Source organism: Rhipicephalus sanguineus, chromosome 7 (genome assembly GCF_013339695.2).
Source record: "Rhipicephalus sanguineus isolate Rsan-2018 chromosome 7, BIME_Rsan_1.4, whole genome shotgun sequence".
Taxonomy (NCBI): domain Eukaryota; kingdom Metazoa; phylum Arthropoda; class Arachnida; order Ixodida; family Ixodidae; genus Rhipicephalus; species Rhipicephalus sanguineus.
This window is the reverse complement of record NC_051182.1, coordinates 3,823,863-3,844,443: the sequence shown is the minus strand read 5'-3', so window position 1 is coordinate 3,844,443 and position 20,581 is coordinate 3,823,863. Positions and strand designations below refer to the sequence as shown.

Here is a 20,581-nt window from a genome sequence, read left to right as displayed (position 1 = left end):
CAGGAAGTGACGGAACCAAGGTGGCACAACAGCGTCTGCTATTCACAAGGCAACAATTGTGTCCGTTTGGCCAGCGCTTCGTTGGCTGGGTGTGCAAATTTGAGTTCCTTGTGGGCGTGCATGCGATGGGTGGCAAGTGGTGTTGTGTTGTGGGCTGCACACGATTCTCCGTATAACTACCTTGACAGTCACGAAACACTCGTACCTAACGATTACCCCGCGTCTTTGTATTGGAGTGTTTTAGCTAGCAGGGCCGGTTTACCGCCAGGAAAGTGCGGTAATACGGTACCGGCTGAAGAGTGCACGTGTGTGAACATTACCATATGGAAACACTTTCCGTTACGTATGTACTGCAGGGTGAACTGTGACCGGGCCTATCGGCTGCGCGTCGTGCGAAAGGTGGCTCGTACTTGGCTTATATTAAATTCCTTTGGCCCTACCAACGCGATGCTGAAAGCCGCTATTGCCAAACTTATGCACTCTTCCCATAGCAACGTTAAGAAGCTTTAGTTGGCCCACAAACGTCTCAGCAATAGCGTTTTACCCGATCGCGGCCCCGCAAACTTGACCGTTTGGACAGGTGGTGCCATCTGGCGGTGGAATGTGCAACCAGGCAAACAAATAACTAAACAGGTGTGTTGTACTTCATCGTAGAGGAATGGCGATTTTAGTTGGCCTCCAAATGCGTCCGAATCGCAGCTGTCATTTTCCGACCGCTCCGAGGAGCTTGTGCACGTAGCACGGTCCGTCACAGATATGGTACGGCTGTTGCGACGGCGTCACCTTTCCCCTGAGCGTCTGCTCTTCGCCGCTTTCGCGGCTGTCATATTAGGCGCTGGCGGGACCGGCATGCCTCGTACGATTTCCGGTTTTTGCCGACTTACACATCATGCGAAGACAGTACTGCTCGGCTGGGTTTCGGTTTCGTTGTTGCACTTGTTTGCTTATTTAAAATTGTTGTCCAATTTGCCGAGTATTTCTACTATCGGACACGTGACAGGAGTGTCTCAGGAACATAAAAACACCATTATTTTCACATGGTCATATAATCGCCGGAGTTGGCCTTTAAGCGAAAAGTCAGAGAGGCGGAGAGGATTTACTCGATGGCAGCTATGGAGAAAAAACCGGCTCTGTGTAACTACCGAAAAGAAAAAAAAACGAAATAAGGAGAGAGGCATTTTACGATAATCCAAGGGGAAGCGCTTTACTGTTTGAAGTGAGATCGGGTTGCCTTGGAACGCGTAGTTATAAAGCGAGATTCAGTAAAGAAGAAGAACAATTCACGCGCTGTGGGGAAGATAAGGAAACGGCGGAGCATGTTCTGATTGAATCTAGAGATATACGACAGGTCTTTTCTTGGGCATGCGCCTGCATGAAGCCATGGGTTTTAGAGACAACAATGGAAAGCTGAACAGACCCGCGATTGCAATAAGTAAGATACGGTTAGAGTATTGTTGGCAGAAAATTGGAGAGAAACGACAAAAATAAATATTGGAAAAAATAAGGACATTCTGACGTGAAGGGCAGAGAACTGGGCTAAGAATTTACGTTTTTTTGCTGTAGTAAGATAGCTTTAATTTAAGTGTACACCTTAGGCCAACATTAAAAAAAAAGAAGGGAAAAAGAAAAAAAATATATTTCTATTTTGTCGAGCCTGGAGGCACACTCGTCCTCGCCCCGTCATAAAGGATACGCTCATGGCATTCATACACCCATCCGTAAGAACTTACCATTACATTGGTACTATATATTTGTTGGCGATGCAGGCAGTAAAAATGAAAATAGAAACATGGGCAGAACATAACGATATTTTGGGAGAACTTCACAACGGATTTCGAGTCGACAGGCAGTTACAGGATAACTTGTTTGTTCTCACTCGGTGTATAGAAATATCTAAAATAGAAAAAGAGTCCCTTGTACGTGGCTTTTCTAGACATCACTGGGGCGTACAACAACGTTAATCAGGAAATCTTGTGGGATATATTGAAAGGAATGGGCAAAGGCGACGACTGTATACATCTTTTGATGGAGATATACCGAGAAATTAGAGTTTGCGCAGAATGGGAAGGATTATGTAGCAAAGAAAACGTTGATATTAGCAAAGGGGCTGAGGCAGGAATGTCCTTTGTCCCCGCTGTTATTCATGCTGTACATAGTGAGTATGAAAAAAGCGCTAGAAGGTAGCAACATTGGTTTTAATCTGTTACACAAACAGGGAGGCGTGATCATTGAGCAGAAGCTTCCACGTTTATTTTATACGGACGATATTGTCTGATTTGCGGACAGTGGAGATGATATACAGCGGCTGGCGGATATATGCGGAAGGAAAGGTGAAGCTCTTGGACTAGGATTTAGTGTAACGAAGTGTGGATTGATGGTATTCAATGATCCCTGTGATCAGACGGTGTCAATACAACGCCAAGAATTACTGAGGGTAAGCCAATACAAGTACCTCGGAGTATGGGTAAATGAGAGTGAGATACATGAAGGTACAGGAAAAAGCCTCGGCAGCAAAAGGAAAGAGGAATGCTGCAATAATGAAGCACAGAGCGCTGTGGGTATAAAATAGGTACGAGGTGCTTCGAGGTCTGTGGAAAGGTGTAACGGTTCCTGGGCTTACTTTTGGGAACTCAGTGGTGTTCATGAGGGTAGAGGTGCAATCAGGAATTGATGTAAATCAAAGGACTGTGGGATGCCTCGCGTTGGGTGCTCACGGGAAGACGACAAATGATGCTGTAAAGGGCGATATGGGATGGGCTGGTTTAGAGTCGAGCGAAGCTCAGAGCAAACTGAGGTTAGAAGAGAGGCTAAGGAATATAAGAGTAGAAGGGCAGGCAGTTTTTTCGTTGTTTGCATAGGAAGACAGTTGACACACAGTGAAGAAAAAGAACTAGGAGGCTCACCAGTTAATATACGGCCGGCAGTGTAAGCGATATGGGAACAAAGAACGTTGAGCGAAAAGTCAGAGAGGCGGAGAAGATTTACTGGAAGGCAGCTATGGAGAAAAAAAATCACGCCATATCCACGAAGTGAATGGTGATTGAGGAGCAGGCTCGGAGATAATCGGGTAAACTGTGAATGCTCCGCACAATTCTTCTACTGTCATATGAAGACCTGACACCTTGTAATAGTAGCGATTGTGGTCAAGTTGTTGTCGAACCACAAGTGGTCGCAGACCTTGCCGCTGTGGCCGAACGTGTGGTAGAGGAAAGCGCGCTTGAAGCGCTCGTCGGGACCACCAACTACAGGTAGCGACCGCTTTCGGTGCTTGGCTGCTGCATCCCGCCCCCGTACCTCAATGAGGTTCTCCTGCTGCCGCTTCCGCGCTGCTTCGACTTCGCGGGCTTGTATCTCGGTGTCCACACGACGCTGACGTCTTTCTTCGGCCTCTCGAGCTCTCACCGCAGGGTCTTGGCAGTGAGCCCGCGCTGCTGCTGCCTTGCGAGCCCCCGCTCCGCCGCCTTGTCTTCTTCGTTCATGTTATTAGTATCGAAGCGTACTGACTGACGACTGTCGAAGGAGAGAGGAAGCGCACAGTTGTGGCCCTCTTGCGGTCTCCTATCAAACTAGAGCACGCGCCGGAGTGGAGGGAGCGCCGCATGCTACAGTTGGCTATGCTACATGCGGTTTTGCCAGCGTTATTAGGGGCGAAGCTCCTTACGCTGTGGCTCAGTCCCTCCGTTGTTGTCGTAGCCACCCCAGCTGCTTCTCGCTATTTTCACGGGATGGCGCTGCGCTGTGTCAGTACGTGAATTGCTCACTTGATGGCGTGGAGGCACGCGCTGCGTGTGGGGTTAGTGTGATAGGAGAGCGCCACGTGTTGCGTTAGGAGTCAAAAAGGCGGTCGCTCTTGGCGGGCTTCCTCTCTCGACGCGGCGCCATGAACAGCGAAGACAAGGCGGCGGAGCGGAGGGCACGGACGGCGGCTGCAGCGCGCGCTCGCAGACAGAACCCGGAGGTGAGAGTCCGCGAAGCCGAAGCTGCACGGAGGCGCCGAGATACGGATCCTGACGTTCGAGGCCGCGAAGCAGAAGGTGCACGGCGGCGCCGAGAAGCGGATGCAGAAACTGTGAGAGCCCGAGAAGCGGCGAGGAAATGCGCGTACAGGACATGTATAGACATTGCATTTACGAACGTCCTACTGCAACCCGTACAAGAACCGCTCTCCTTCCATTTCACGGACCACAAAGCCGTCATTTGGAAGAGACAACGAGCTTCGCCCATTCATCATCATTCAACCTGTGGATATGCTGTGATTTTTTTATCTTCATCAAGGCGCTTGAAGAACAAGAGGAAGTAGACATCTGTTTCGCGCGAGCGTGCGCATGCTACAGTTGGCTATGCTATATGTTGTATTACCTGCTTTATTATCATCATCAAGGCGCTCGAAGAAGAAGAGAAAGAAGACTTCTCTTTCGCGCGAGCTGCGTCTGTAAAGGTCACTTATAGAACTAAGGTTACGGTGCGCGACTTCGCCCTAGCTTAAGCACCTGGCGAGCCAGCTCCTAAAAACAGACTGTGAGTCACTACCGAAAGGGCAAAAACAAAGTAAGGAGGGAGGCATTCTACGATAATTGAAGGGGAAGCACTTTACTGTTTGAAGCAAGGTCGGCTTTCCTTAGAACGCGTACTTATAAAGCGTGATTCATTAGAGAAGAACAATGCACATGCTGTGGGGAAGATAAGGAAACGACGGAACCACATTCTGATTGAATGTGGAGATATCCACCCAGGTATATGTTTGAGCACGAGCCCACATGCTGCATTGGGTTTTAGGGACAGCAATGGAAAGCTGAACACGCCCGCGATAGAAATAACTAATAGACGGGCAGAGCATTGGTGGCAGAAAAGTAGAGAAAAGGGAGGAAAATAAGTCGTGGGAAAAATAAGGTCATTCTGCCGTAAGCGTCAGCATGCTGGGCTGTGAATTTGTTTTTTTTTTGTTTTTTGCTATGATAAGATCGAATTAATAGAAGTAGGCAAGGTATTAGCCCAACTTAGAAAAAAAAGGGTGCTCTCATTGTCTTTTTTGTCGCGACTTGTGACGAACGTCACCGTCCCGTTATGAAGAGGACGCTCATAGCATCCATCCATTCATCCTTCGTTCAGTAGCGGGGCGCTGGTTGCGATATTCGCTAACTATCGGCGCGGGATTGAGTGAGTCAGTACCGAAACAGCTTCGTTTACCTAGTTTTAATGCAACAAGCATTGTTAATAACGTAGGGTAGTTGGAAGAATTTCTTTTGTTGCATGATCCTCATTTTTGCGTTATCACTGAGTCATGGTTGCACGCTTTCATTCGCGACGATGAAATTGTACCGTCGGGCTACCAGTTGTTTCCAAAAAATAGAAAGTCACGAGGGGGAGGCGTATCAATAGTTGTAAAACAGGGTATTGACGTAACAGTCGCAGGCCAGATCAGTAATCACGAAAGCTTAATCTTAAAAGTGTCGCTTCGAGAAATCACGTTTTTTCTTGGCGCTGTTTACCGGCCACCGGATGCTGACGATGCCTTCCTGAGTGAACTGTATGATGATCTACTAAAGTTATCCGGCAAAGACCTGATTGTTACTGGTGATTTTAATCTGCCGTCTGTTGCCTGGAGTCGCTTACAATATGGGCATTCTACTTCCATTGACATTCTGATGGATATTATGTACTCTCATAACCTTGAACAAGTTGTGAAAACTTCTACTCGCGGAAACTTCATTATACACCTGTTATTTATGAATGAAAAATTCAGCAATGGATCAGCTCTTGTGTAGCCTGGAATTTCAGATCATAAATTTATGTCGGCACGGTGCGGCTCCACTTCTGCGCCAGCACGCAGCGTCGACGTTACTAAACCGAGCGCCATTTTCATAAGGACACTCTCGCCCTCAGAAGACAAAACTGTGTGTGCTCCCGCAATCAGTTCAGTTGTTCAGCTGTTGCTGTTTTTTCTCTAAGAAACAGAGAGTTTTTCTCTAAGAAACATGCATGCACTAAGAAACACGCTACGCGCTATGTTGAATGTGTTTCAGCTATTGTGTATAAGATAGCATTCACTTGTGGGCGCTGTTACATAGGCCAAACAGGCCGATGCATAAATGATCGGCTGAGGTAGCACGCTTACTCTCTGAAAGGCTCTGTCTGTCCCCAGGCACCTGGCTGACCACTGTAAAAATTGTGGTTGTCAGCAGATTCTTGATAAGTGTATGGTCATGGGGCGCTATAGTAAGCAGCGCGAACGCGAGATTAGCGAGGCATTTCACATTGAACAACACGATGTTTCTTGTGTTAGCGTACCCTCAATTTCAATTCATGGCTGCGAAAAAAGATATCTGGGGTCCACCGATTTGCAGGTTCTTGATAATGTTTGCCGTTTGGCCTTTATCACGTGTGCACTCTGGCGTAGGTGTCGTGTTTCTGCGCAGCTTCCTGTGTCCTACATGTCGCACTTGTTTTTGAAATAAACATTGGGTGTTAGTTCAGTGCCATGTATGTGTCCTCTTCTCGTCCCGTGATTAGCGCTGTTTTTATTTTTCGTTTACCAACTGTCTTCTATCGCCCAGTTTACCACCGACATCCAACACATCAGCGGAAAGGATAACGTGGTCGCCGACGCACTCTCGCATGTCTCTGCTGTCGAGCTGTCACCCGTTACGCCTGAAACCCTCGCCAACGCTCAGAAAACGGACGCCGAACTCCAGCAGCTCCTCGAAAATGGCTCTTCTCTTCAAGTGAAACAAGTCGCCGTCCCTGGGTCGACGGACACTCTCTACTGCGACATATCCGCCGGACAAGTGAGACCATACGTCCCTTCGCCGCATCGCCGCAGCGTTTTCAGTCAGCTCACGCTAGCGGCAAGCCTGCCGCAACGGCGCGGTGCCGCAGAACGTCCGCCGTCGCCGCACGCGCGAGAGCTGTCCAACTTGCATGGCAAGCTTCGCCGGCGAGCCTCCGAAAAACATGGCCGCACTGCCGAAAGCGGTTGTCGTCCACCTCGAATCTATCAAGTGGCCGCCGTGCGCTCTGTAGCGTGTAAGCTCCGAACTAATGCTTCCATTTGCTTTAGATTCATGCCCTTAAGCTTCGACAGCAAAGCATTCGTACCGATTCGGCCCCGTTTTTGAGAGCCGTACTCAAATATTCGATGCTGTAGGCTTAGCGAGTCGAGATGGGCGCTTCCGAATGCTCGGAGGACACATATTACGCGTTTGTTAGTTGTTTCTAATCCTCCATAGCTGGCGCCACTTGGACATGGCGCCAGCTTGGGGACGCTTTATTTGGTTTTACGCGACGCTTTCTTTAATGCCGGGAAGACTAAAACGCTCTATGGACTGCTGGAACCATGCCTGGCAACGACACCAACGACATCCGCAGTTCTAGCGTGAAAAACGCGGAGCAGAAAGCAAGCAGCTCGAAGCGTTCCGCGGCAGGCGCACACGACGCGGAAAGCCGAAAGCAGACGATGCGGCGCTCCGTAGTCATGGCAACTACTCCTCCGTCGCTGATTGGAAACGGCGCTCTCGGCAGCCAGAGAACGGCGCGAAAATGGTTTTCGGACCTATTCTTTGAACGGCAAAGAACGGCTAACGTGCGCGAACGACATCACTTGCGCACGGCAGCCTGAGAACGTCAAACGGCAAACGGCGAGCTGCCGTGCCGCTAGCGTGAGCGGGCCCTAACACAACCTCTTTCACCCCGGCATCCGCGCTTCTACACGCCTTGTGACTGACCGCTATGTTTGGTCCTCAATGCAACGGGACTGCCGCACCTGGGCACGCACGTGCATTCCATGTCAGCGGGCCGAAATCACCGGACACGTCACATCACCGCTCGGGGCATTCCCCCTGCCGTCGCAACGGTTTCAACACGTCCACATCGACATCATTGGCCCCCTTCCACCGGTCGGTCCTTGCCGCTACTGCCTCACGGCCATCGATCGGTACACTCGATGGCCCGAAGTACTGCCGCTCGAAAGGATTACTGCAGAAGACGTCGCCTCAGCCTTCTTCACCGGCTGGGTTTCCCACTTCGGCACTGCTCGTCGCTTCACAACCGATCAAGGACGGCATTTCGAGTCCCAACTCTTCAGGCTCCTCGGGCTTTCCACCGGGTTCCAGCGCTCACGGATTACCAGCTACCACCCCTGCGCCAAAGGGATGATTGAGGGGTTTCACCGACAGCTCAAGGCAGCCATCACGTGCCGCCCTAACTCAACTTGGCTCGACGCTTTCCCGGCCGTCGCTCTTGTACTGCGCGCCACTTTCAAACCAGACATCGAGGCAACGCCCGCACGACTCGTTTACGGGGAACCGCTTCGCCTACCTGGGGAACTTCTCTCCGCCTCAACTCCTGAAATCGCCAGCTGGGACCCTACAGACTTTGTTTCCCGGCTGCATCGCACAATGGCCTCACTGCGCCCGTCACCAGCAGCACGTCGCACCAAGCCGACCCCGTTCGTGTTTAAGGACTCAGCAACGTGCTCACATGCCTTTCTCCGCGGCAACACTGTACGTGCGCCGTTTCAACCACCTTACTCTGGACCCTATGACTTTATAGGGTCATCCGCCGTGACGACAAAACATTCACCCTTCAAATCAGCGGGAGGGATGTTCGCGTCTCCATCGACCGACTGAAGCCATCATACATCCTCTCCGAGGAAACTACCAACTCCTGCGCGCCTCCCTTAAATCACCCGAAACAGCCTCCAACGCCTCGGCCCGTGCCCTACATCTCGCTCGTTGGACGCCAGGTGCGCGTGCCCAATGCTCTTCAAACCTGCGGGCACCTATCTGCGGGGCTGGGGAGTGTGTGTGTGTGTGGGGGGGGGCACGGTGTGGCGCCGCTTCTGCGCCTGCGCTCAGCGTCGACGCTACTAAACCGAGCGCCAGTGTGATAAGAACACTCTCGCCCTCAGAAGACAAGACTGTGTGTGCTCCCGCCATCAGTTCAGTTGTTCAGTTGCTGTTACGTCTTTTCGTGTGGACACATTAAAGTTATGTGTACCCACAAATTAATATCTTTCAACTGGACTAAAAAGGCTGTTCGAAAATAAAAAAACTGATTCTACGGTTATTATTACAGATTATAATAAGGCTAATGATGTGGCAGTTATTGATTATTTGGGTATGCACCTTGTCTGTGACAGTCATGAAGTTGAGCGTTTGTGGCAAATGTCTCGCTCAGCGGTAGAACATTGTATTGCTCATTTCGTTCCCATGAAGAAACTTTATAAGCGTCGCTCAAATCCTTGGATCACTAGGTCTACTATACAAAGAAAACGAAAAATAAAGCGCCTCAGAAAGCAGCACAAGACTTCTACGCCACAGTTTAGTGAATTAAAACATGAGTTACTGAAAGAAGTTATGCAGGCAACAAACAACTTCTTCAACAACACTTTGGTTGAGTTTATTAAGACTGACCCCCAACATTTTGGCGCCACATAAGCGAACCTAATAAGGATATACAACAAATTGAAGATACATGATCGTATTGTGCAGGAACCAATGGAAATCGCGATGGATCTCAATCGGTATTTTCAGACCGTATTTTCTGAGCTCGACGAATACAATTATCAGGGCTCCATGACAGAACCAGAGAAAACATTAGTGATAACTACGGAAGGTCTCGCCGCTATGCTTCTAAACCTGAATATTAAAAAGCCTGCAGGTTCTGACAGCATTCCCAACACATTTCGTAGACGCTACGCTGAGCAGATCTCGGATTTTTTGACTAAGATGTTTAACCTATCGATTACTGCCGGTGGCATCACAAGTGACTGGCACATTGCACGTGTTACACCTATACACAAGAAAGGTGACCGCCTTTGGGTAAATAATTACCGCCCTGTCTCAGTTATAAGTACGTGTTGCAAGTTGTTAGAGCACACTGTAGCTTGTTACATAGAAGAGTTTCTAACTGATCGATGCGTGTTGACACCCCATCAGCACGGCTTCAGAAAATTGATGTCGACAGTTAATTAGTTGGTCTCGGCTGTGCACGAGATCCTGGCAGTGTTTGATGTCTCTGGACAGGCTGACATTCAATTCTTAGATTTTTCGAAGGCGTTCGATAAAGTGCCACATGACAAGCTGTTGTATAAATTAGAATTCCTCGGCCTGCCTTCCTTTATTGTTAAGTGGATCAGTGCGTATCTTTCCAACAGAAGCCAATTTGTAGACGTCAGAAATTGCTCACCCCCTGTGCTTCCTGTTACCTCGGGAGTACCTCAAGGTAGTGTTTTAGGCCTCTTGCTGTTTCTTATTTATCTTAATGATCTGGTTGAAGTTGTTTCTGCTACTGTATCAATTCGGTTGTTTGCTGATGACTGCGTTGTGTTTAAGGAAATATCGTCTACTAATGACCACATCTTCTTACAAAACAGTATATGTGCAATAGAGGATTGCTGCAAACGATGAGGAACGGTTTTAAACGCGGAAAAAACTGTATTACTTCGTGTTACTAGAAAAAAACGTCAGTGTATTTGCGTATACAGTTAACCACCAACAGGTCTCCGAAGTTGACAAGTTTAAATATTTAGGCGTTACCCTATCAAACAAGCTCACATGGTCTGATCATATATCCGACGTTTGTGCAGCTTGTCTCCGAAAACTGTCGTTCCTGAAAAGAAAACTTTAAAAAGCACCAAGTAGCACAAAGCTTCTAGCTTACAATGCCTGCATAAGGTCTAAACTAGAATACGCCTCAGTAGTATGGGATCCACATTATCAAAAAGATATTGCTCAGCTAGAAAACGTTCAGCGGAAAGCAGTTCGATTTATATTTGGCAGGTATAAACGTCTAGGTTCTCCCACAGACTTGATGAAGAGCAGGAAAATACCGACGTTGGAAGCCCGGGGAAAAGTTAACCGTCTTTCATTCCTTCACAATCGCCCTTACAGGTAAGATCAGTCTAGCTCTCCCAGCATCTGTAAGCGTCCCAGCACGAGGAAAACATGTCACAGTCATCAACATTCGTTGGCACCAATCTTCGCTTCCACAAAATCGTATCAGTATTGTTTCTTTCCTCGTACGGTCGCGGATTGGAATTGTTTGCCACAATGCATATTTACCTCTGATAATGTTTTTAACGAAATGCAGAGTCATGTTTTGAATATCTAGAGTTCTTAGTTCCTACTTATCTTGCTCCTATCATGTGCGTGTTCATTTTTTTTCTTCTCGTTCCGTTTCATGGCCCTATCTGTAAAATGATTTTCACTCTGTTTATGCTGTTGCCTGTGTTCATTTTTGCGTTGTTCGTATATTCACTTTTGCATTGTATACAAAACAGCACTTGCACGAGCGCGTTCCGTTGGCGTTCGCTGGGCATGCTACCGACCTCGCGTCGTGGAACGCGAAGAGGAACGCTACGCGCGTCGTGTCTTCTCTCTAGCCTGGCCGTTAATTCGCACAGGGCGATCGGGGAACGCCGTCGACAGGCGCGCGAGAGGGGGGCAGCCTAGGAGAGGAGAGAGGGGGAGAGGACGCGCATGCGCTGGCGCTCATCGCGGCGTTGCGTAAGAGAGAATTTCGGCATGTCGAGCCTTACGTCGCGCTTCGGCGCGTCGTGCCTTCCGCTGCTCCACCCGCTGCTCCGCGATCTCGGCAGGCCTTAAGGTAATACTGCAACTGCCGCCAACGTTGACGTTAGAACTAATGACACCGGCGCAGTGACTTGCACATGCGCAGTAGGGGTGGTCACGCCGAACACCGTTTTAGCTTCGCCATAAGATGCTTCGCATCTAAGAAACCGCGGAAAGACCCGCCGCTGGAAATCGAACCCACGACGTTGCGGCCGCGACGGTAAGCGCCGAACGCGAAACCAACTAAGCTATCTTGGCAGGTGCTGGACGCGCCTTATATCTTTCACACATTCTCTCTCGCAAGGTGCTCTCTGCTGGCGGTGTAGATAGGCGGGGCGGAGCGGGGCGGTGCGGTGCCGCCGTCTGTGAGAAGTGAAAACAAGTAATGCGTCACAATCGACACTTACTAGCACTTCCTTCGAGATTCCGCGTGATATCGGAGGTCATGGTTAAAGCGTCTTGATAACAGCGAAGGACACTCGCTGCGCTGGCGATGCCGAGGCACCCTAGACGCAGTTACGTTCTTTGCTTTTCGCTTCGTGTCAGCGTGCGCCGGCTCGTTGGAGTAATGCAGCTTCCACATGCACCAACGCGATTTCGCCGCCGACTACTTCGATTGCGAGAGCACCGACTAACAAAACTGCTGCAATACGCGCTGCAGAAAGGACATGCGTTGCAGAAGGGACATGATTTCGACGGGCTAATGTCGTGCCTTGGCGGAGCGAGACAGAGGCCAGCGGGACGACCGCGTTTACGGCTGAGGCTATGAACCTCTACGAACTAGGCGTCAACATGGGTGCATCCACGCCATACGGCGTTATAGCTGCCAAACACGAATAGGCACTGTACAAGCTCTCATATATCACTACACAGTAAGCTGCCATCCCCTATACTTTCCTTGGCACTATTGTCTGTTAGTTCTCATTAATATTGTGTATAACAAAGAAAAACGAGCCCTTAAAATTTCCACTTTCCTTCATTCATAGCGAGGGTCTCGTTCTGGCAGACTTGGTGCTTTCAGGTAGTATGCGAGGGATTATTGGTCAACTGCCAGCTCGTAATAAGTTCACGTACTACGTGACGCCAAATGACAGAAAAAGAGTGTTCCACACTCGCCGTCATGGCTACTGGCGGCGCTGACTGACACTCCACGTTTAAAATGCACATATATACCCCATAAAGTGGACGGGGGGATGGCCGCCGCGGTAGCTCAGTTGGTAGAGCATCGGACGCGTTATTCGAAGGTCGCAGGTTCGGTCCCTGCCCGCGGCAAGCTGTCTTTTCGTCCACTTTTCTTTCTTCACATTTACATTACATATACTACTAATAACATCCCCTATACTTTCCTTGGCACTATTGTCTGTTAGTTCTCATTAATATTGTGTATAACAAAGAAAAACGAGCCCTTAAAATTTCCACTTTCCTTCATTCATAGCGAGGGTCTCGTTCTGGCAGACTTGGTGCTTTCAGGTAGTATGCGAGGGATTATTGGTCAACTGCCAGCTCGTAATAAGTTCACGTACTACGTGACGCCAAATGACAGAAAAAGAGTGTTCCACACTCGCCGTCATGGCTACTGGCGGCGCTGACTGACACTCCACGTTTAAAATGCACATATATACCCCATAAAGTGGACGGGGGGATGGCCGCCGCGGTAGCTCAGTTGGTAGAGCATCGGACGCGTTATTCGAAGGTCGCAGGTTCGGTCCCTGCCCGCGGCAAGCTGTCTTTTCGTCCACTTTTCTTTCTTCACATTTACATTACATATACTACTAATAACATCCCCCATACTTTCCTTGGCACTATTGTCTGTTAGTTCTCATTAATATTGTGTATAACGAAGAAAAACGAGCCCTTAAAATTTCCACTTTCCTTCATACACAGTAAGCACTAATTCTGGGTAGACACGTTTCACTTTCGTGTTATACCGATTCCTATGACGGAGGGATCAGCCATGTCTTTATTGCGATAGCAATTTTATGGAGAGTCTCGGCTGGTTTTTGCCGTCGCCGTCGCCGCTGTCATGCTGCGTATATGTATGAATATATACATCAATATCCCAAAGAAAAATAAATCAGAAAAATGCTTCCGAAGCGCGCAATCGAACCAGCGACCTCTCACTTCGCAGCGCGGTGCGCTACGCACTACTCCACAAAGCGCAGATTTCTTAGGCAGCTAACGGCGAGCGTTATATACACACCCTTTACCGTTTGCACTCCTCCGAGACGGCAGGCGCTTATAAGCGTTTCTTCATTACCAGCGAGATGGCGCTAGGAGCACGATGGGCGTAGGACGGGCGTAGCGGAGCGCGCGGGCGTCAAGGCACCCTAGACGGGCGCACTTAAAGGCGTCGGCCAGCTCTCTCGCTTCTTCTAATATTTGCGCAGAGAGAACCTTGCCCTTCCGCTGTCTGCTCGCGCGGGCGCTCGAACAAGCTACCGCAGTGTTCATGATTTCCAGCAGATGGAGCTACGTGGTAGCTCTCACCGCGCATGGCGTACATGTAGCTAAAAAGCTTTTCAGATATCGTGCACGTAACGTACGTGTACTTTTCGTGTTTGCGTACGTCAAGTCCCTACGTACGTGGAATTAAAACTGTCAAGTAGCTGCCGGGTAGCGATGGACGCGCGGTAGTTGCAGCGCGTCCACCACGGGCCGTTTTCTTGCTATCGCATTCATTGCTTCGCCTTGGCGGAGAAACTGTGACTTTTTTTATTCTGAACACCTTCATCGTCATCGTCTTCCTTCAAATCCTCTCCAACTTCTTCACAACGCCGCCGTACATCTTTAAATGATGGCTTTATTGGGCCACGTTGGCGACATACGAAAGTTTAATATACGTTTCACCTAAAACTGCCAAATATTCTTGCGACATCAAGCTCGCCTAGCATTATCGAAACCATGTCAGTGCATTAGCTCCGATAAAAAATCACAACATATCCACAGAGTGAATGATGATGAGTGGGCGAAGCTGCGGAGGTTCATCGGTAAACCGTGAATCTTCCGTGAATTCTGCCCAGTACATCATCACCGACGTGAGATCGGGCGCGTTTATACTAAAGGTTCGATGAGTTATGACGACTTGCAGCTCACTTTAATTTTACATGTACGCTGTGAATTTTCATTGTTTAGAAAACCATTGCTTTAGAAAACATCTGGCGTCTTTCGTTAAGCAGCTGGCGTCTTTTCGTTTTGCTTTAGTAACATCTGGCGTTCTTTCGTTTTGCTTTTAGAAAACATCTGGCGTCTTTCGTTGGTTTATTTCATCAATCAACGGCGTTTTGAACAAAATTTTTACTGTTTAATCACGCACAGGAGAAATCTCACCAGGCACTACCTTGGAGGTAAACAATGGCTGCTAATGGGAATGAGAGACAGAAGAAATCGGCTTTTAGCTAACACTTACACTTCTACTTCTACTAACGTTTCCTACTGGAACATGCCAATGGCTGCTAATGGGGAATGAGAGACAGAAGAATTCGGCTTTTAGTTAACGCGCACGCTGCGAATTTTTTATTGTTCAACAACGCACAGGAAAAATCTCCCACCGGCACCACCTTGGAGGTCAAGATCTGGTACTAGCGTTACGACTGGTTACGCACTACGACCACTACGACTACGAGGGACGAACGGGTGCCGCTTTAAAGGGATACTGAAGTGGTTTTACAATTCGGTAAAACTTTGTTGTTAACAAGGACCAACATTATTGTCGACGATGGCGTAATTTTGTTCGCTGTTGTGGCAGCAGGAGCTTTAAAATACGCGAAAGAAAAGTCCGACTTGCTCCGCCCACGCGAACGCGCCGAAAGTGTGGGCGTGACCGCAACTACGTCATCGTCGGTAGTTTTGGCCACGGTGGTAGAATAACAGGTGGTCCGACGCGGCGCTCCGCCAAAGCGCCGCGCGTGTCACGGAGGTGCTCGAGTTGCCGCCGCTTTTCCGCAAGGTGGCAGAAGGTACATTCTGGGCCGATATCTCCGCTCCGGCGCATTCGAAAGCATGTGACCAGTGTGCGTCGTGAGCATTTAAACTGCAATTTACATCTTTAACTTTTGAGAAAGAGATCCGCGGTGTATTTATTACACCAGAGAGGCCTAGAGCAACACTGAAGAGTTGCCGTCGCTTAGAACGGACGCGCCACTAATGAAAGCATGCAACGCAACCAGCGTTGCAGCCGCGTCTCTTCCTTTCTGCTTGGTCATCTTCGATAAATGCAGAGGCGTCCGTGGATGCAAGCGTCCGAAGAGCAAGAGCGTCCCTATGTGACGCAACCAGCGTCGCAAAGTCGCAATCAGCCTTCGAGTCATGGACGCGGCCAGATCACTGTGGTCGTGATTAGGTGATCCCACGGCTTGAGATCCGCTCTGATGCGTCGCGTTTGTTGCGCTCTGTCAAACGAACGCGCGCGACCGCATCGGTGTTTCCGCTCACTTTGTAAGCTGGAACCACGGCTGAAACCACGGTGGCTCGATCTGTGCCGCTGATGCGGCGGCCACCATGGGACGAAAATGCTTCGCTCGAAATTGCAAATCTGGCTACAAAATGTGCAAAGAAAAGCTGTGCCTTCTCTCCGCGCCGAAAGACGAAAAGCGACTGCAGTTGTGAAGAAATGCAATTCCACGGAAAGACCGCCAGCTACTGTTTTCCGACATACATACGATAGCGTGAAAACCAAATGTTTTTTTTTTTACCCTATACACTCGCCGGTAGAATTTTGCACGCTTTCGAAAAAAAAAATACGCGCGCGTCTCTTGCAATCGGCACCCTGTGACAGTCATATCGGGACTACCCGCGCCGATTAAAAAATTTTAAGCTTCATAAAGCCTGGCGCTCTCACTTTTGCGGTCGAAGCTGGCAGACAGCCACTACAAGCTAGTAAAAGCACAAACAACCGGTTAAAGCCACAAAATTAGCTAGAGAAACCGGTTTTTACAGCCCAGCGAGAGCTTGCAATGCGCGTCTTTCGGCCCAAAAACTCGTCGCCAACCTAGCGGCGGCCGCGAGCAACTCGAGCAGTACGGCGACGCGCTCGCGGCGCTCGATGGGCCACCTGTTTTATTCTACCACCGTGGTTTTGGCGGAGCCGTGGCCTCCGTGACTACTTCTGACTGCGCGCGTTGGTGGAACTGATCGTGAAGGCCATGCTTTTACAGAGCTGATGGCGCCGATGACGCGGCATACCGAAGGTGACGTCACCGCCTTCGCTCAGCAGTTCAAAAAGCCCTGCAGCTGCAGCCGCTCTTTTTTTGCCAAGAAATGCCATTTGCGTTCACTTCTGTGAACTCTTACATTGGTTTTCGTATTCAGCAAGGATCAAACTATGATTACACATTCCAAAGTCATTTTTTTTAAAAAGTGCTTCAGTGTCCCTTTAAGGAGCTTCGCCCCTAAAACGTGCGCTGCTTGAAGCAGCCTAGTGCCCAAAATATTCTCACTATCGTATTCAAACTTATACCGCAAGCAACAAATGATGCACACCTACGATTGCCATAAGAGTGCACAGACAATGGGATTAATAATGTAACTGCACAAAAAACGGACGGTAACACAAGAGGAGAGGAAAGCACAAACAGGCGCAGACGATCAACTGAAGGTTTATTGTTGTTAGACTTAAACAACATTATAATTATCTGAAACGCCACACTGGCCTTCATTTAGCAGCGCATTGTAAGAAATGTGGCTGCTCACCGCTCTTTCGCGACACTTCTGTGTTGTTCCGCCACAAAAATCAAAGAGCGCGTGAACTTGTGCGTGAAGCAATCTGAGTCTTTCCTCGGTGTTCCCTCCGTTGCTTTTCATGAAAAAGAGTTATGTTATCTTGGTCCTGTATGGCAGGAGTGCTGTGGTTGATGTGCCCTGGGTTTTTTAGATGCGGAGTATCTTATAGCGGACTTCAATTCGGTGGTGGTGGTGGTGTGCGGCGTGACCGCCCTTACTGCGCATGCGCATACCCTCTGTACTCCCCCTCTCCACATCCCTCTCCACTTTCTCTCTGCCACCCCCCTCTCCCATTTCCCCCTCTCTCCTTTCTCCCTCTCCCCTACCCCTCTCCATTTCCCCCTCTCCACTCCCCCTCTCCTCTTCCGCTCTCCACTTCCCCTCTCCTTTCCCCCTTTCCACTGTTCCTCTGAAACGCGCGGGCTAGACATGCCGAAATTCTCTCCTGCGCAACGCCGCGATGAGCACCAGCGCATGCGCGTCCCCTCCCCCTGTCTCTCCTCTCCTACGCTGCCCCCCTCTCTCACGCCTGCCGACTGCGTTCCCCGCTCGCCCTGTGAGAATTAACGGCCAGGCTAAAGGAAGACAAGACGCGCGTAGCGTTCCTCTTCGCGTTCCACGACGCGAGGTCGGTAGCATGCCCAAAGAACGCCAACGGAACGCGATCGTGCAAGTGATCCGGCTTCGCATCGCCTCATGATCCGCTTTAGCGGGAAATGGTGTAATTTTCTTGATATGTGTCCCTCATGGCTTTTGCTCCTCCGCCTTTGCCCTTTCTTGCTTTTTATCCTGTCCTTTATATTGCCTTGTTCTTGCGATACAGCTTCAGTTGATAGTCTGCGCCTGTTTGTGCTTTCCTCTCCTATTGTGTTACCGTTCGTTTTAATAATAATATCTGCTGTTTAACGTCCCAAAACTACCATATGATTATGAGAGACGCCGTAGTCGAGGGCTCCGGAAATTTCGACCCCTTGACGTTCTTTAACGTGCACCTAAATCTAAGCACACGGGCCTCAAACATTTTCGCCTCCATCGAAAATGCAGCCGCCGCGGCCGGGATTCGATCCCGCGAATTTCGGATCAGCAGTCGCGCGCCAAAACCACTAGACCACCGTGGCGGGGCTACCGTCCGTTTTTTGCGCAGTTACATTATGAATCATTACCAACTCGCCCAACTTACCACTCTTCTATGGTATTAATACTGGCCTGCGAAATATATCTATGTTAATTTGTCATGTCAGAAGTCGCGTGAATTCCAGTGCTCTGTAGAATTAATTCAATGAGAAAACCGTCATGGTTCACTGTTATCGAACGCAGTTTCTTTGCATTAAATCGCATTGTCCACTATAATTTATCAAAATAATCAATATATTTGTCACATCATTTATACGCGTGACAAATATGTTGCACCTACACTGATCGTAGTTCCCTCCAGGTTTATACTTTTTGTAGCGGGTTATCATGTATGCAAAGGTACATAGAAGCCTCCAGTGATGTGGTCCCCAGCATACTCAAAACCTTGAACTCTCGCTGAATGCTTTTTGCCTGGAGCGTTTAAGCTTAAGCGCTAGAGCTAAGGTGGTGCAACTTTCTCATGTATAAACATTTTCCTCATAACTAAAACATGTCCACTGCTTTTCAGGGAGACGATGGTGGCCCGCTAGTGTGCAAGCCCAGCAGTGAGGATCGCCTTGTGCTCGTGGGGCTGGTGTCGTATGGCGAGCTGCACTGCGGCCAATTTGGAGTGCCAGCAGTGTACGCGGACGTGCTTCAGAGCATGGACTTCATCACGGAAGCCACGGGTCTTCCTAGAGAGCGCTTTACGAAAGCATAGGTCCAAAGAGGAGTCAACACACAGAAGCCGAAGGGCGCCCCATGTGGATGTACGCCATCCGCACGGCCCCCTGGGTACCCAGGACTTTTCATGTGCATCTTGTACAAAATTACTCACTACAATAATACATAACTAGATCGCCTATAATCGGATACAACTTTAGAAAGCTGCGGTATATCCACCTCAAAGGCGGATGCGCACAAGCCTGCACCAATTGGACCTCACCACAGGCTGACGTCATGATCAGGACTGCCGCTGCTCCCGCCTTCGGAGAACATACCGTAGGCGCGAGCATGACTCAGTCGCGGAGGCGGTCCGCTGCCGCGCTCCGGACATGTGGCTGGGGCTTCTCCGGACTTGTTAAGTTGTATCCGAGGTATAGATCGATTAAACTCACATTATGACAGGAATGCATGGAATGCGAGAGAAGGCAGGATCGGTAGCACATTTGTGTTACTATTGACAAGAGAGCGGACCCGCACTTCTTTCTCGCACAAATAACAGACGTGCATTCAGTTACGGCAGCTTCGTACGAATTTAGCATGTTTACCGTATAATCTAGGCAAGCTCATAACGCCACTCTTCAGTGAGACAGTTATCGTTATATGTAGATTTATATGCTAGCATGACCCATCAGCGTACTTGTTCAGCACCGATAGTAGGATTATGTAGCCAAGAGAATAACCCTACCAGAAGCGAGGGAAAGTGCTAACACTAATTCATGGCGTTTTACTTTCCACTATCGCGATATGATTATGGCGCGCCCTAGCGGTGGACGCCCGATTAATTTCGACCAGCTGGGATTCTTTGACGTGCACCTAATATGTAAGCACATGGTTGTTTACATTTTTCCCCCAGCGGAATGCCGCCGTCTTGGACGGGAATCGAACCCATGCCCGAGAGCGTAGCAGCGCGACACCTTACGTCTCAAGCTACGACGGCGGGTCGAGGGGCAGTGAGCACAGTCTTTCATGCGCGCAAATGTTACGGCAGCAAAACATTTATTGCGCACGAACGGGACCCCAGGTTCAAACAAATCCAACAAAACAGAAGGAGCCAGCAATAAGCCGCCTTATGAACATTGGCTTATTGTCTATGCTAGTATATGAGCTCCTCACTTACTGAACTTGTTTATTTATCCAACGTTCACGTAGTACACTGACGCATAAAAACTGAAACTTACGTGAACCTGTATGTGTAATAAAGTTTGTGGCTGTAAATGTGCCTGAAAATGCGAAGTAACATCTTGCGAATAAAATCAACGAAGATTTCTCTTTTATAATGCTGTCGCCTAGCCATATTCGGTCACGCGCAAGTTTAACATGGAAAACGCATTCATGTGGTGTAACAGGGAAATTTATCTACTTTTTTACTGTGCCGAAACCCACTAAGACGTGCAATGTTGTTATGCTTTTGGGGAAGGCACTTGGTTCTTTAATTGGGTTGACTACGTAATTCG

General features: G+C 49.1%; 1 protein-coding gene across 1 annotated transcript in view; it reads left to right on the top strand.

Moving 5' to 3' along the window:
* The window catches only part of LOC119399273 (phenoloxidase-activating factor 2), a 239,389-nt gene extending 219,471 nt beyond the window's left edge, over nucleotides 1-19,918 (top strand). The window contains exon 8 of the mRNA XM_037666088.2: nucleotides 18,931-19,918. Coding sequence (XP_037522016.1) covers nucleotides 18,931-19,122 — 192 coding nt within the window. The 3' untranslated portion in view covers nucleotides 19,123-19,918. The remainder of the gene's footprint in view (nucleotides 1-18,930) is intronic.
* The last annotated feature ends 663 nt before the right edge of the window (nucleotides 19,919-20,581 follow it).